The sequence below is a fragment of the Girardinichthys multiradiatus genome, chromosome 14 (assembly GCF_021462225.1).
Source record: "Girardinichthys multiradiatus isolate DD_20200921_A chromosome 14, DD_fGirMul_XY1, whole genome shotgun sequence".
NCBI classification, from domain to species: Eukaryota; Metazoa; Chordata; class Actinopteri; order Cyprinodontiformes; family Goodeidae; genus Girardinichthys; species Girardinichthys multiradiatus.
Window position 1 is genome coordinate 14,474,987 of NC_061807.1, and position 18,058 is coordinate 14,493,044.

General features: G+C 37.7%; 1 protein-coding gene across 1 annotated transcript; it reads right to left on the reverse strand.

Moving 5' to 3' along the window:
- Positions 1-2,056: 2,056 nt before the first annotated feature.
- Positions 2,057-6,918, reverse strand: LOC124881113. The gene is made up of 11 exons (XM_047386625.1): positions 6,794-6,918; positions 6,523-6,704; positions 5,544-5,681; positions 5,180-5,318; positions 4,829-5,006; positions 3,689-3,830; positions 3,172-3,309; positions 2,996-3,054; positions 2,715-2,900; positions 2,529-2,605; positions 2,057-2,386 (listed from the first exon to the last, which is right to left on the reverse strand). Exons 1-11 carry the CDS (start codon positions 6,905-6,907, stop codon positions 2,288-2,290), a joined length of 1,452 nt encoding a protein of 483 aa, XP_047242581.1. The 5' UTR covers positions 6,908-6,918; the 3' UTR covers positions 2,057-2,287.
- Positions 6,919-18,058: the final 11,140 nt, after the last annotated feature.

The following is an 18,058-nucleotide window of genomic DNA, read 5'->3' on the forward strand; positions in this document are numbered from 1 at the left end:
TCCACTGTGTATTGCACAGATTTATCATCAAAATATTGAATTTTGATTGATAGTCTTACTTTGGTATTTTATTTCTGTACTGGAACTTAGTTTTCTGTGTATTTTATGATGCCTCAGTCAAATCTCTCAAGTTATAATTTTATGTACAGTATTTTCTAAATTATATAGATTTGTTCGACAAGGTTTGAGTAGAAATGTTATGAGCTGATGTACACTTAAATGGTGGAAACCCTTTGTTCAGCAAAACACATCTACTAGAGTGATTTGTCTTTAGGATTGCTTTTTTATCAGTTCAAATGCTCACTATTTAAGTTCTGTCTCTTTATTCTAGTGACTAGTATGTGAAGGGTTAATTTAGTTTAATCTGTATTCTTCTTTGAAACATAATGTGCTTTTTCCCCTTTAATCTGGACTGTGGGGGGAATCTAGAGTACCTGGAGAGAACATGCAAACTCCATGCAATAATTAACACATTAATACATATTGCATTGTGTGGGCAGACGAAGTAGAATCTGTTGTCAGAACATGATTAATGTTTATTTTGGGTGATTCCCATTGCACCTACTCTTTAGTTCAACTCTTTTTATCATGTTTTTCTTGCAGCCTAGAACTTGCCATCTTAAAGTCATATCCACTACAAAAGCATTAAAGATTTCCCTTCAGTACTGCGTGTATATTAGCAAGAAAAATCATTAGCATGTGGTACCTTTGCACTTGTAAAGTGAGAACTCCATACATACCTGAATAAGAATTATGAGGTAATATTTCCAAAAGCAGCCAGTATATTAACCCTAAACTCCTACTTACACTACACCTATTTACATAGCTGAGAAGTGAGAATTATTTGCACCTTACAGATCTGTTCCGTTTTTGCTTGGCCAAACTTAAGCGTTTCAGATCATAAAATTTTAACATCTTACAAAGATAGTCAGAGGAAATGCTGAATGCAATTAAATAAATGCAGTTTCTATATTATTATTTTATTTCTTCATGTAAAAAAAAGCTATCAAAAACATCCTGGTCCTATAAAAATTAATTGCCAAAACAATTTTCCAAATAAACAAAAATCTAAAAATTATTTGGCTGCACAAATGTTCTCCACAGTGATATAAAAGACTCATTGCCATATAAGGGAAATACTTGAAGACAGGCACAGGTGGCACAACCGTAACTGGTTTTGTCTGTTAGTATAATTGGTTTTACGATCTGAAACATGTAAGTAGGACTGAGAACTATCTTATTGTTGCTGGATTTTTCATTCATAAAAATTTTTAGAATCAGATAAATATTTAGAAATAATGCCAACGACTTGTATTAAACAAACACAAAGCAAAGAGGGATACCCAACCTGAAAAAGTTAAAATCTAAAATAAAACAAATATTTGTTATGTTTTCGATTATGATTTGGATTTGCAAATGCTTTAATAAACACCATTCTCTTCAGGCATTGAACACACAAGAAACACCTAAGGTGTTGGTGGTGTCGTGACTAACACTGAACCAGCAGTAAGTACCCGTACACTTATGCTTCATGGCAGCCAATTTGCAATTAGTGATTTGATCCGGAGAGGAAAATGAAAATTTCCAAACATATTCAGTGTTCTAGCCGATGAGGATGTGCAGAGAAGGATCACTCAGGATGAGAGCACTGGGGGCCACAGAGCAGCACAGCTGATGAAGTTCATAAAACCCCTCTGATGTTTGGGATTTATTTTTCTGTTTTGCCATCTTGTTATCATAACCCGTGTTTTCAGTATATTTTATAAGACCGGTCCACATTTTTTAACTCAGTAATTTCATATGAGTTCTTTAGTTGTTTTAGTTATAACTTCTTTTTATATGAAATGTATGGTTTTATATTTTGTATTTTATCGATTTATGGGGGAAATACATGATTTTCTTTAACCATATGGATTCTCTGTCTTCCAGACCCTTGATCACTCACTCACTCTCATATAGTAAGTCACACTTTCACACAGCATATTGTATGCAAACTCTGTGACAGCTACTGCGGAAAAAAGATTTAGTACTAGACTTAATTCAAGCAAAAGATGACTTACACAACAAGCACCACGATATTTTATTTCCAAACACTAAAAAACAAGAAAGCACTAAATTCAAAAGAAAATCTTAAGATATTTTCACATTTGATTTAATTATCTAAAAGCTTTATGAATGAGTTTGATTAAGAAGATGTACTGAAAGAGTCAGAAGAACAAAATGACTGAATTCAAGCTTCTCGAAACATTTCCTTGCAAGAGTCAAATTACATTCTCACAATTAGCCACTAAGGGGCAGCTGTTGTTGTGGCTGCCATTAAACTGCTGTTCAGCAGGCGTAGACTAATGGTTGATGTCAGCCCTTGTTGAATCAATTCTTCTTTAAGCTGAAACAGAAAACAGGAAATTTTACTCAGATACATTTTGTCAGTGCTTCATTGTAAACATAGCTGATCTGCAGGGGTGGCTCTAGTATGAATGCTGCCTTGGGCTGCCACCATCTAAAACAAACCACTTTCAGTTACTGACCAGTTGCATGATGGTATCCTTGTTATCCTCCAGTGTCAGTGTAGTGGAGATCATTGCATCCAGAGCTATAACATAATCTAGAAGAACAGGATATTAACATAAAGTAGGTCAGAACAATTTAAATTAAAGGTTCTGATATACAGTCCCTAAACCATAAAGGATAAACTTTACTTCTGTCATACTTACGCGGTCTAGGGTCAGGTGTTGTTGAATCCGTCAAAGCAATGGTGGTTGTAGCAGCAGAGCTGGTTGGAGGTTGTGTGACTGCTGTTGTTGGCGCCATTATGGCTGTAGCTGGAGAATGGGTGGCTGGAGTTTGTATAGGTGTGGGTGTAGTAAGAACAATCGCTGTGGATTCGGCTGGTACTGAATCTGCAAACAAAACAACAGATTGCCAGAGACATCGTTATCACAGGTAATACCTGCAGTAGTTTAAAAAAGGAGAAAGATAAAAGTTTCAAACTCACAGTTTGAAACCGTCACAACAATGCATCGAAGGTCAGAGTTATACACAGAGCTGGAGAAACTGTGGAAGCAGTGAGTCAAAGAGCTAATTCAGTAAACACATGGCAATACGCACTGTTATTTCTTTTATTTTTTCTTTACTTTGAAAAGTGTAACATTCACAAGACAAGATGCTAACTTTGCCTGGACAACAAAACAGATGGGGTGGCTAAGTCCTCCTTCAAAGTCAGTTGGTTTCCACCTCAAGGTGAAGTTTCCTGATCCTGATGTGCTCCTGATCACGGTGTACGGCCCACTGAACACCAAGTTAGTGATCCTTTAACAAACAGAAAATCAAGACTGGTCAGGTGATGCTTCTATTTCTTCTTATTTTCCCTGAAAGCATGAGTGCTTCATACGAGGACATCTGTGTGATTCTTTTTCCACATTTTTTCATACATTTAATTTTTTCTAATTTGAAAAAACAACAACAGTTCTTCCATCTAATTGACCCTTTTTGCATTTTTAAGGGTAGTGACTAAAAATGTGCAATTTCTCCTGTTTGTCCATTGTTTTTCGTTTTTCATCATCATCTTTCCTCCATCCGTGTTGAACTTGGTCAGCAGAAATCTATAAACTTGAAGAACAGGAGGCAGATTTGCATACCAGTTTTCATCACTTTTAACATCCTTCAGATGTGTTTTACTTTCACCTACACAGACTGAGTGGCCTCTGCTCTGATGCTGATTTCCAGCGTCTGATTGATAGTGGCGCTGATATGAGCTCTGTTTTCAGGAGTCGGAGGCAGGAATCTGGGCACGTAGAGACCTTCTGTGCACGATGGAACTGCAGGATCAACTGAATATCATAAAACAACAACACAGTTAGTTGTTTTTAAATAAATTTTGTGAAATGTGATTATTTATGGTTGTTTTGTCAGATTTCTTTATTCATACAGTGGAGAAGTGTAAAGCACTGTATTAGTTCATAATCCACCCAGTTGCTGCTGAGACATTTTCTGTTTGGATAGATATTTCAGACATAAAGATCAACAAAGTGTGACTGTATTGCCAGGCATGGTTCAATAGCTCATAGATACATTATTTTTTTTACTTAATTAGTCTCTCAGGTTATTTTGCAGAAATTGTTGCCCGCTCTCCTTTGAAAAATTTCTTCAGGTATTGACTTTTGCAGATATTAATTTCTTCACAGCTACAAATGTTCAAAACATCAGGACTTTGGCTAGGCCACCATAACACTTTTTTTCCCATTTGTCAAACTTTCTGCTGTAGATTCATCACCAAGGTTCATCTGTTGGACTGGTGGCCTCACTTTGTCTCTAGAATCTTATATTATACAAAGAAGTTCAAGTTCAGACTCCATGACTGCAAGGTCCTATAGCTGCAAAACAGGCAGAATCACCGACAATGGTTTGAAGGTCTTTGTGCAGATTTGATGTGTTTGGTTTTCATGACATGGCACGGCGCATTAGTTGCAAATATCTGTGCTTTGGTCTGATCTGTCCAAAGAACATTGTTCCAGAAATGTGTGATTCATTCAGATGAAACTTTGCAAACCTAAATTATTCTGCCAAATTCATTGTAAAGTCTTTGGAAGATGCCTTATTTTGATATAGAGTGAAAGTTGCCTCTCCCGGGTCCAGGCTGATCTGCACCGACCAGCAACATGCCAAAACACTTCCAGGTGTTCACTTAATCACCTGCATTTGATTAGACACCATGGCCACTACTTCCCCTCCTATATCCTAGCAGCAAAGATCTAACAAATGTCCTGGATTTTTTTCCCAATTACTGAAGGTGATTATAAAACAAGCCAATTAAAACCTGCCATTGTACCTCTGAAAACAAATTGGACAGGTATCTTGCTGATTATGGCGCCTGCACTTATCACCGCCTGTCCACCGTTGGGTTGAGTCACAGAAATAGTTTGTTCAGCCAGGTCCTCCATTATCAGCTGCACTGCATATGGACCTTCAGAGCTGCTGTTAGTTGAGCTGAATGAAAGAGTACAAGGCTGCAAGAGGACAAACAAGAAACCAAATGGTTCAATCAAAAATGGCAAAATTGCAAATGTTAATTTTATAGTTATGATGATTTTTTTTTTATTATATATATTCTGTATTTTACAGAGTAATTTCCAGTGTTAATTACACACTTTTGTCCTCTGAATGGACATTGGTTACTTACAGATGAGAGGCTGAGGACAGGTGGCTGTGTGCAGTCGGTGCACTCTGATAATGTATTTTCTGCAAATCTGCATCTGACCTCGTCTCCATCAGGGTCAAAGGCCAACAAGCTGATATTTCTTGGACAGTTTGAGGGAACTCTGAATAAAAAATTTAATTCACCTTGACATGACTGCACTCCACAGTGCCAAGAAAAACTACAGGCTGCTCACACACATTATTGTAAAGCAGTGAACAGCAAGACAGAATTGTTCTTCATCACTATTTCCTTCCACAGCATTTTTCATGTTGTTTATTGACAAAGCTAACAAGCTATAATGACCTGTTGATACCAGGACGTACTTCATGAAAACAAATAAATTTACCTCACAACAGAGATGATGGTGGTTTGGGGTGACGTGTTGAGTTTGTTGGTATCAGAGCGCACCCTCTCTTCATCCTGGGTTGTAATGAGCGATGCTACAATACCATTTAAGTTGTAGGTCCAGTTTCCAGCAAGGGTCCTACAGTGCAAAATAAGTATTAAGAGGTTTTCAAATGTAAAAAAGAGAGTCTTGCATTCTGTAGCAGAACTCTAAAGCCCTGCAAGTTATCTATTTGTAGTAGCTAGTAGCAGCTGATCACTAATTTGTTATTTTTTCACTAGATCTTAGTTGATGCTTTGAAGAAAAGTTCTGGATTTGATCAGTTATCTGTGTTGATTCTTCTTCTTTTGGCTGCTCCCTTCCACAGTGGATCACCTGCCTCCATCCTACTTATATCCTTTGCATCTTCAACTGTTATACCAACCATCTCCATGTCCTCCTTCACTTCCTCTTTTCCTCCTGTCCAGCAGCTCCATCTTTCCAACATATCCACTATCTCTTCTCAAAACTTATCCAAACCATCTGAACCTCTACTATACCTCCAAACTGCCCAGCCCTGGCCCATCCTCTGGTCTGCTCTTTACTAATAATGTCCATTCTGGTTCCTCCCAGTGAAAATCTCAGCATCTTCAACTCTGCCCCCTCCAGTCTATTGTAGACAGTGCCGCTGTCTCCAAAATGTATGTCATAACAGGTCTCACTACTGTCTTATAGACTTTACCTTTCAATCTCGGAGCTATCCTTCTCTGAAACATCACCCCTGAAACCCGACTTCATCAACCTCACCGTGGCTCCAAGCTCTTCTTTACCTCTATTTTACTCTTTCCACTGGTTTCGATGGTTGACCGCAGGTATTAAAACTCTGCTGCTTCTGCTACTTTTATTTCTTCCAGCCACACCTTTGCAACTTATTCACACACATGTTCTGCGGTTATTAAACTAGGAATCGATGGTTTGTAGGTGCGGAGGTGCCACTCACCTTGACTGACTTTGCTGGAATGCCTGATTTACCCAAATAAAGATTCTTTCTTTTTGACACCATTCCCCGCTGATTTCCTCGATCTTGTTATATATAACCCCTGGGTCACTGCAGTTGCTTCCACAAGCCAGCTGATCAACTTCTTCACATGTGGTAAACGTGTATATGTGGCGGACCACTGTCTGCAGATTTAAAATAAGTAGGGTTTTCTAACAAACAAACAAACAAAACCTGTTAAAGCTTCCAATATATATTTTAAAATTTAACTTACTGGGTATCCACCTCCTTGAAGGTCTTTTGAAGAGTAGGTATGTAGGACACCATAAAAAGCTGCGTGTGAACTGCTGATCGCCAGCAGAAGCAACAACAGCACAGAGGTCAACATGGTGTGCTCTGAATCCCTCCACACAAATGCTGGGAATTATTCCACATAAGGGTGTTTATAGTTTTAACAGGCGGCGTCTAAACCACCCCCACTTTCTTTGTCTGTTTATAGTCACAGCAAATGAAGGTAACACAGACACAAAATACCTGGAATTTCAATTGGTATGAGGAAATGTATTGTTGAAATCATCTTTTCCCACAATGCTCTGCAGAGCAAACAATCCAGGGGCTCTCCAGCATGGACGACCAATCCTGCCATGATTAAGAATACATGCAGAAATAAATAAATGACCCAATAAAATAATTATTGGGCAACAAAGTTGCCAGAAATATAAATTAGTGCACCATTAAATGCAACAAAATGATAAAGAGAAGATATTTGTTCAATTAATCATTGATTAATAAGATATAAATATATATTTCTATTTTAATCCACTAATTTTCAAATTATATGTTTTTCCTTTATTTATTTAATACAGGTGAATTTCTTAAAAGACATATGTATGTATATGGGCTCAGGGCAATCAGTTGGGTAAAAAATACAAAAGGGATATATTAGAAAAGAAAATGTTTAAGAAAGAAAAGAAAAGTAAAATAATTAGAAAACAATATTGATTTTGTAGGGAAAAACATGTTTTAAATATATTTATGTGGGAATAAATATCAAAGAAAGAAAGGATTGGAAAAATTAAATAGTTAAAAATTGAGTTCAATTCCCAGGCTATATCATAAATGTATTAAATAATTAAAAAAGGAAAAAAAATTAGTTTAAGAAAAATATATGATTTAAAATGGTGTGATTTTAAATAAAATTTGTGGATTAAAATAGAAATATGTATTTATGCCTGATTAATTGATCAATTATCGAATATACCTCTTCTATTTATTATTTTGTTGGATTTCATGGCACACTAATTTACATTTCTAGCTTCTTTTTGGCCCCGTAAATATTTTATGGAATCATTAATTTATTACTGTAAGCATTCTTAATGGCATGATTGTTCCTCCACAGTCCAGGTCCTGTACCAATACAATTAAACGAAGTAAATACTTAAAATAAATGAACATAAAAATATAGAAGTGAACTATTTTCAATCAAGCCACTTGAGACAAATGGTTAATTGTGACAACAGAAGACATTGTTGTGTCAGAAAGTACTCTTAAAATAAAATCTCGGACAGATTTAGGTATTCCCCTAGCAAAATGTTTTAATTTATTGGAAACCCATCTGGTTTAAATGTCATCAAATTATATATTCTATGTAGTTACTTCATAAAAAAAAACAAAAAAAACAAAAACAAACATATTTTCAATGCGACTTACTAATCTTAATAGGTGATTTATTATAATTGAACTTTTTCCCAGCAGGTGAATTTTCCAAGGTTTTGCAGAAGGTTTATGGCCACTCGCAAAATTAATACCTTTACAATATGATTTTTATTTCCTAGATTCAGCAGATGTTGCTTATTGTTTATTGAACAGATGAAATCATCACATGATCAGGGTAAAGTAGTTGGAGAAGTTTTACTGAACTTAGGAAACAGGGTTGAAACTGTGAATCATGCTATTGTTATTCAGAAATGATCAAATATAAAGACGTGCAAAAAGCTGATCAGTAATTTAAAAAAAAGGGTTTATAAAAAAAGGCCAATAAAGACTTTTCTATTGATTCTTCAGGGTATAGATAATTTTTGACATGCTTTTTTTTTTTTTTTTATGTGAATAATTACAAATTATGTTCTTTTTATAAAATAATATCTCCTGTAAATTGTCTTATTGTATTTGGTGGGATGCATTTGTCATTCCTATCAGAGACAAACGTATTATTTGAGTAACAATAATTTCAAATGTAAATCTACCTGGGGAATGAATCGTTAATCATTACCGAGTGTTTTAGACAGTTAGTTTGACTGTTTTTGTCACGGAGTGACATTTTGGACTTTGTTTTATGGTTTCTTGTGATGGTTTATTTTGTCTAGTTGTTTCTATTAAGTTTATTAGTTTGTTTTGCTCCCTCTACTGCCTCCTGGTGTTTTGTTGTTCTCCTCCCTCATTAAGTTATTTTATGATTGTTTTCTTATTTCTTTGTATGGTTTATTATTATTATTATTATTGTAATTATTATAGTTCTTGGTCTTCCCTGGATTCTCTAGTTTTATTTCTCTTTAGTATCTTTGTGTTTTATTACTTGTTCCTTTGCACTGTTCTTGTTTAATAGTTTATTTTCTGTCAGTGTGGTTAGGTTTGTTCACTTTTGTATTCAGGTTTTCTTTATGGGTTCTTTGTTTGTTCTCAGGTTGTTATTGTTGTTCCTATGTTCCCTCTAGTTTCTCTGTTTACTTTAGTCATGATTATTCTAGTTTTCTTGTTCCCCATTTGATTATTTATCTTTGTCTATAGGTTTGCTTGGTCTGTGTTTCTGTTTATTGTTTATTAGTTACTTTGCCCATCCTCAGTCTTTGTATTTGTTTCACCTGTTCCTGCTGCTTCCCTGCCTCCTTGTCACATCTGTTCCCTGTTCCGTTGATTATCTGCCTTTGTTATCTCACAGTATATAAGTTGGTTTGGCGTCTTTGTTCAGTGCTGGTTCCTTGTGTTCGTCACACCTCGTTCTCATCCATGATTATGCTTTGTTTTTTTTTTTGCAACGTCTTGCCTTGGGAAACCTGCAGTGATTTTGCTACGTTTTTGACCTTGTAAAATAAATCTTTGTATTACAAAGATCCTGCCGAGCTCTTGTCTGCACTTTGGTCCGATCCAAAACCACAACGTGACAGTTTTAAACAACCACAAGAGTAGCATTGCAAATTAACTAAGGCTACTAATGTTGAAGTATGTCTTTTGTCCCTCGAAACATAAGCTAACCTGTAAAATTATGAAACATGGTGGTGCTACAGAAGCAGCAAAGCTCATAAGGTGATGTATGTATGTATGTAAGTTTATTTGAAAGGGACAGACACACATTGACATAGACCAACTGAACAAAACAGCAGTCCCATGTTTGCGTCATAATGCAATAGCAACAGCTAATTCGCAGTACTTGTCCCTAGATGGGCTTTTTAAAAAGTACCTCTAAAAATTGAAGTAATAATCATTTAAAAAAGCACAACATAATGTTGACAACATCTACAAACAAACAAACAAACAGTGAAACATAAAACATCAAAAATTGGTACAATTCTGTTTTTCACATAACCAGAGTTTTGTTTGTTTTTTGAACTGGTTACAGACTTTAAATCAACAGGAAGTGAATTCCAAACTGCAGTTCCTCTCACAGACAGAGCACTTTGAGCGAAAGTGGTTATTCGAAAGGGGACCTTACAATTTCCATCTGAAGCTACTCTGGTAGATCTGCTATTGCCCTGCAGTCTATGTATGCAATCGCTTAATGGTGTAGGTGCATATCCATGTAAACACTTAAAAATCAATTTTAAAAGATTATAATTTATAAAATTAGGAAAGTCTAAAATGCCGAATTTGGCCAAAATGTGACAATGATGGAATCTGATTGGCTTTTGATATAAAACCTTTAAAGCCCGATTATAGAGACTTGCTAATGGTTTGAGTATAGTTTGACCAGTCTGAGACCAGACAGTAGCTCCATATGAAAAATGTGAGAGGATCATTGAATTCAAAAACATCTCTGCACAGTGAAGTGTTAAACAATTTCTAATAATTTTATAACAGTTTATATTTGATCTAACAGTTTTGCTGATTTTATCAACATGGCTCCTAAAGTTTAACTGAGCATCCAGAATTATTCCTAAATATTTTTCTTGTGATACTTGTTCGATAGGATCCCCATTGATCTGGATATTCAAGGACTGTAATGACGTTTTCTTGATTGAAAAGCAAATACACTTTGTTTTCTTTGTATTGAGAGTTAAACAAGAATCATTTAGCCATGATGATAATCTCCGCAGGCGGTCCTGAAGTTTTTCACTAACTACAATACTGCTCTTGTCCGATGTGTAAACAATGGTGTCATCAGCATACATTTGCAGGTTAACTTCAGGACAAATTTCAGGAAGACTGTTGACATATAGACTAAAAAGGACAGGTCCTAAGATAGTTCCTTGTGAAATCCCTGTTACTATTTTACAAAAGACAGATTTACTATTATTAATGACAACACATTGTTCACGATCTTTCAAATATGACTGAAACCAAGACAATGCGCGTTCTGAGAAATTAAATAATGAAAGCCTTGAGATCAGTAAATTATGATTCACCGTATCAAAAGCCTTTTTTAGGTCAAGGAAAACTGCACCAGTAATTTGTCCCCTGTCAAGTGATTGTTTAACCTTTTCAAGCAGTAGACTTATAGCCGTCTCTGTTGAATGATTATGTCTGAAGCAAAACTGAAGAGGATGCAAAAGATTGTTACTTTCTAAATACAATAATAGTTGTTCTAGAATAATTTTCTCCAGCACGCACTTTTGACATGACCGTAACGAGACTTATTGGCCTGTAGTTGCTGATTTCCTGGGGACTTCCTGATTTAAAAATCGGTTTCACCAAAGCTTTTTTCCATGCATTGGGGAATTGCCCTGTTCTGATGGAAATATTAATTATGTGAGTTAAAGGTTCTACTAGAATATTACTGTATATATATTTTTTAAACATAGCGTCTAAATTATACATATCCTTTGCGTAAGAATTGCTTAAGCTATTGATAGCTTTTTGAACGTCAGAATAATGAATTTCCTTTATCTCAAACAAATCGGAATACTTTTTGTCTGTTTTGTACCATGTATATCCATTGGAGCTGGTAAGAACGTTGATGCCAAGTCTTTAACTGAAGAGAGATCCATATCAAACAGCAGCATGAGTATTATCAGGTAAGCAGAAGAACAATCTGTCGAGGGGTGATGGTGGAGCCAGGGTTGGTTACTTGAAAGGTGAAGCAATTGACTGCTTTAACCACCAGATGGCGCTCCTTGGCCAAAAAGAGGAAAATAAAGGACATAATTGAAAGAAGATGAAGATGCTGACATTCTCTGGCTGATTGGTTTTGACTTCAACCTCCCTAAAAGTGTTGTTAACTGGCTGTTACTTCTTTATGATTTAAGTCTGCTTTTAGTGTGTTGTTTTGACTACAGAGGTTATTGGTCTTTCTTTTACAGTGGGAATAAAACCATTTTTGCAACAATTTATTGACATACTTTTCCTTGGCATTGTCGTCTGGATTCTGGTTCTGATGCAGTGTTCAGGAGCCAACGTCCAGACGCCAGAAAGATGCTCCTGCCGTCCTCGTCTCTGCAGCACAGAGGAAGACTGATGAGCTGGACAGTGTTCCTCTAAAGTCAAGCTTGAAGTCATAACTCTTATTTTTGTATTTTCTACAAATATTTACTGGAAATCAAATTTTTTGTCATTTTAGTATGTCACCACATGTTTTTGGTAAATTTTCACAGACTAATTCATTTCTTTTGTAAAGCTCATACAATTTCTTTCATCCTGTTTTTTTCCACAATTGAACAGAAACAAAAATACATGTATTTTTTAATGTAGCTCCTCTGTAAATTATGGTAACATTTTAGTCAGGATACAGAAAGTTGTATTTAAAAAAAAAAAAAAGGTACATTGTGAGGCGATTATAAGCTGCGTGCCCCTTGATTTTCAGCCCAGTTTTTCAGGCTGGGTCTGTTGTTGCCAGGCCATGAATGATGTCACACATTGCCCAAACTAGTCTTTCACAATAACAGCCACCACTACATCAATTTAAGTTGTAAATGAAAACTAGTTCTCAATCATCTGACCTAAAAACAGGTGAGATAAAATTAATCAGAAAATTAAAATGATTTAAAGTATGTATGACAAACTATTCCAATGGCAGAAGGTTCACTTAAAATCTCATGTTGTTTTGTAACAATTGAAAGTAGAGTGATTGCAGTAGTTAGGTTTTATTATAATATCTCTGCAGAGACATCTGAATTTTTGTTTCTGAAAAAGCCAGGTGGAAAAACAATTGTACATTAAATGCAAGACATGGCTTTGCCTGATAAATAAATGTTGGTCAGCCCAAACAAATATGCTATATGTAACTATATTTAATTAAAATTATTTTTGCAGATTTTCATGAAATATTATAATCTTGATGGGACAAGATACGAACCTTGCCTGGACCACAAAACAGATGGGATGGCTCAATCCTCCTTCGAAGTCAGATGGTGTCCATCTTAGGGTGAAGTTTCCAGATTCTTATTTGGGTTAGTCTATCCTTCAAACACAAAATCAGAAGTTTTAGGTGAGTTTTCCAGTATTTTCACTGACTATTTTCACATTTTTAAGTAGCTCTTTTGTCCATCCATTCATCATCTATTCCTACTTATCCTTGTAAGGTTAGATGGGAGCCCGTCTCTCCAGTAGTGAGAGATGGGCTACATCCTGCACTATAAATCCGGATAATTAGAATCTACCTAAGAAAATCAAGGTAACACGTTGCCTTAAAATTTTTAAGTAATGATTCATTAGTTGAGTGGGTAAAGTGGGCTACGTTCAATGTACTTTAACCCTTTAATTTAATGGAATACAAATTTTGAGTTGAATGTACTATTTGCCAAGTCACAGCAACTGAAGATACTTTGTTTAAACATTCATTCATCTTCTATGCTGCTTATTCCATAGTGGGTAACAGGGGAGCTGGTGCCTATCTCCAGCAGTCTATGGGCGAGAGGCAGGGTACACCCTGGACAGGTCGCCAGTCCATCGCAGGGCAACACAGAGACATACAGGACAAACAACCATGCACACACTCATTCACACCTAAGCACAATTTAGAGTGACCAATTTACTTAACAGTGATGTTTATTGGACTGTGGGAGGAAGCCGGAATACCTGGAGAGAACCCACGCATGCACGGGGAGAACATGCAAACTCCATGCAGAAAGACCCCCAGCCAGGAGTCGAACTTAGGACCTTCTTGCTACAAGGTAACTAACTGCGCCACCGTGCAGCTGTAGTTTAAACAATTAAAACAAATTCTTTATTCCTGAAATTCAAAATATGTCTTTCAAAACAATAGAACTGTGAAAAATACATGAAAGCAACAGCAAAAATGGTAAATACAATCAGTCGTCCACCCAATCATACACACTAACAGTGGAAAACCTATTGTGGCCACAGACTGACAGTAAGCGCCCATGATTCAAACTGGCAACCCACCAGTTACAAGACAAACCCCTACCACTGTCATCACCGTCACCTGTGTACCATCGCATTGTGGTTTTCCAGATGAACACAATAGCCAACAACCTACAACATTAGTTAAATATCTAAACTTTGAAGAGTTCCCACTTACCGTTTTGTTGCTGAAGTCACGTCATTCACCCAAGGCTTCAAACGTGGGTCGAATAACTTGCCTACTAGAACTTCAATTGTTGAAACTTTAAATACACTTGCATTCTTTATCTCAGTTTTGTCTCCAAAAGTTCAGATCTCATCAGTGACACTGTTAAAACTGGTTTAAACTAGATATTTGGCAGGTGGGTGAGGTCAATGCATTGCTAAACTTGATTATATTGAGTTGTTTGAGCTCAAATATATAATTACAATAAGATAGGCCATTAAAAAGGATTAAAAAGGTTTACTCAGAAATTACAAATAATGTAAAGAAATGACAGATGTTTAAGTAATATGAACTCAGTATGCTTGAGTAGAAACTATTGTTTGGACTTAAAAATACAATTCTAATTAAAAGGACATGAAAAAGTTAAGCTTAATCTGAATTATCATAGTAATGTCAATAAATCTGACACATTTAAATAATATTAACTCACTCTTTGAGTTGTATCAAAATCTGGGTATAGGGCAGGTCACCAGTTCATCATAGGGCAACACAGATACACACAGGACAGACAACCATGCACACATGCATCCAGACCTAAGAGCAACTTAGACTATTAGTCATGTTTTTGGACTGTGGGAGGAAGCAGAGTACCTGGAGAGAAAACATGCATGCATGGGGAGAACAAGGAAACTACATGCAAAAACAGTGCTAACCACTGTGCCACCATGCAGACCTTGGTGTCTTTGTACCAGACCTGTCCCTCAGAACTATTTTCAACTCGGTCACATACAATCTGAACAAACCCGTCCATCCAGAACCCGTTCTTTTACTACTTTTGTTTATTTTCACACTCAGCCACACTTAAATATGTTTTGCTTTCACTTACACAGACTGTGTTGCCTCTGACATGATGGCGATATTTGAGTCACATTATTGATAGCAGCAGTGGTTTAGGATGTCTCAGAAGCAAGATGCAGGATGGCTGACACTCAATTTCAACTCGTGTTGAAAGAGCAGACTTTAAACTATACACCATTTTTTTTAATGTTTTGATGGCCAGTGTTAAAAATAATCTATGGTATCTTGCTGTGACTCATAAGTCTTTTGTGAATAGTTTGTACAACAATGGATAAAGAGTTGTCTGCATTTTCATGGACCGGTAAATAATTTAATATAACCGGTTTTATATATAAGTGTTATAATAAGATAATTATAATACCCGTTTTATATTTAAGTGTTATAATAAGATAATTAATTTGACATGTTTGTGGGTTTTACAGTTTAAAAAAATTCTCTATAAACTGTTTCAAATGTGTAGGAAGGTTGTTTGTTTTCCTGGTCTTCTGTTGGTACCTTATGGTCAAACTAAAACCCACAGTGCGGTGCCCTTTTCTTCTTGCAGCCTTTATCTGAGGAGCAGCTGAAGACTGGAGGCCAGCTGACAGGGTTGATAATCTTAAAAGTAAACTAACAGCTTATCTATCCAATCTGGCTTTTATTTTAATTTCACTGATCATTTCCCTCTTCTTCATTATTTATTTATTTATTATTTAACATATTAACTAATTTCATATTTTTGTCTCATTTGATTTTATTGTACTTGGAATTATTTTACATGTTATCAGAAATATTTTTATCTATTTTATATCTACAGTTGCTACTTATATTTTATGTTTATTTTTATTTTTTAACGTGTCCTGTCTGGCATAGCACTCAGAACTGTTGTCTGAGTGCCAAGAAGAAGCCCAGCATATTTACTTTCACAAGTGGAGCATTACGGCTAACGCTATAATGCTCCACTTGATATATAGAAGATAGACTTTATTTGAAACTGCTTTGGGATTATTTCAATTGCAATGCACATGGAGACGGAAATGAAAAAAAAAAAGAAGTAAGAAAAAGAGAGAGGTTGGGCAAAAATGAAAAATGGAGAGGAGAAAAGAAAAGAATAGAGGAGAGAAGAAAGATGAAGAGAATACAAAATACTAGAAGACTGCTTCTACACTTGGAGAAAGATATATACAACAACAGCAATATTGCGGAAAAATGCACGGTACTAATGAATGCAAGATGTATGGTAACTGCGGCACAATATATACCATCTGTGTATCTGTTAAGACCTGAATCCAAACACCTGTGGGTGTAAGTGTGAGTGCGCTTGTGTGTATATAAGGTTTCTCAATAAAAATATGCAATAGCGAGTGAGTCTGAGGAGCCACAGACCTGGCCCCCTGGACCCAAGACTGACAAGGAGGAGATCCGAGCCACAGACATCCAAAGGCCCCCCAGACCATGGGAACCCCAGGAGGACCACCGTCGGGACTACTGCAACCCCCACAGAGCAAGGCAAGGCAAGGCAAGGTTATTTAGCACATTTCAGTAGCAAGACAATTCAAACTGCTGTACATGAAAAAAGAGAAAGTAACATAAAAAAAAAAGTGCATTGCGGTGGCATAATAAACACTAATAATTAAGAACAGAAGCGACCCCCACAGGCCTCGCCGTCTACCCTGGAACAGATCCAGCCATGGACCCAGAGACCCGAAACCCTGGGGCAAATCACCCCCCAAGCAGAGACCCGACAGTGCCAGGAGGCCCTGGCCTCGGAAAGCAGCCACCAGGAGTGAGCTTACATACACCAAATCACCCAGCCCCGGACACCATAAACCACCAATACACCAGCGGGCAGAGACACCAGTCATCGGCAGGGAGTGTGGCAGAGAGGAAATAGGCCCCACATTTGATTGGGGGCCTAAGCTGATCCAAGAGAGGGAGCAGCTCAAGACCCAACCTGACACAAAAATAGGTGCACACAGTCACAATCACACATTCCCACCCTCATGGGTACACATAAAAACACTCACACCCACACACCCAATGTAAAGACACAAACAATGGATGTCGTACACTCACTCACACTGTGCATACGTACCCTATACTTCCAGATTCGGGTACCAAATCCCCAGGGGGCAGTCAGCCCCCGGACGCAGGACGTGGTCCCCTTCATTCTGTGGTAGACAAACAGACAGACCACCCCAGCACCAGCCCAGACTAGTTCCAGCACCCCCTGAACCTGAACAACCCCAGCCCAGATCCCGACCCCCCACTCTGACCCCAGCCCCCAACAACCCCCGTCCCCATCTGGAGAGGGGGCCATGAACAAGAGGTGTCTACCTGGTCCAATGGAGCCTGCCAACCAGCGCCGTCCCAGGACAAAACAGTCGCAACTGCTCAATGAATTCCGATCTCAACCCCATGAGCCCCCTCCCCCCCATGAACCCCAACATTATTTTCCCCACAGGGCCACCCCCAACCAGGACACATCGAACACATGCCCCCAAACCCAAACACCATGAATCCCATCCCCATAGGGGAACACCCCGACAGATGAGCTCCATTCCCAAAAAGCCAATGAAGACTCACCCAAACAGTACAAACTCCACATACAGCCCCGCTCCAATCAATACCACCTTACCCTGCCCTCCACTGCAATGGCAAGGCAAGGGCCCCATGCAATATCACCCTTAGCCTTCGCCCACAAGTCCAGCAGAGTAGACAGCACCGAGCACTGTACTCACAACGGACCCACAACCCCACACCCAGATGGGACTAACTGTCCCGGCTAGCAGTCCCCAGCTAGTGGCACACACCCGGGGCCGATGTCCCCCGCCATGCCCAAGCAACAACACAAACACACCACATCACCGCCACTGCAGCAACAGCCCAAGGATAAACACCAATTAATTCAGCTCAGCCAATCCAAATGGTGGTGATTACACATCCAAGTAGAGGACACAACCCTCCCACCCTACATGCTGCAATCCCTCCACCCCGCCCTCAAGCCAGAGACCGAGATCCAAA

Excerpts from the sequence above, each read along its gene's own strand:
- LOC124881113 (XM_047386625.1), bottom strand. The coding sequence starts at position 6,907 with ATGTTGACCTCTGTGCTGTTGTTGCTTCTGCTGGCGATCAGCAGTTCA. Across the intron at positions 6,705-6,793 it reads TTCAAGGAGGTGGATACCCA|ACAGTGGTCCGCCACATATA; the intron begins GTAAGTTAAATT and ends TTAAATCTGCAG. Across the intron at positions 2,606-2,714 it reads AACACCTGACCCTAGACCGC|ATTATGTTATAGCTCTGGAT; the intron begins GTAAGTATGACA and ends CTGTTCTTCTAG.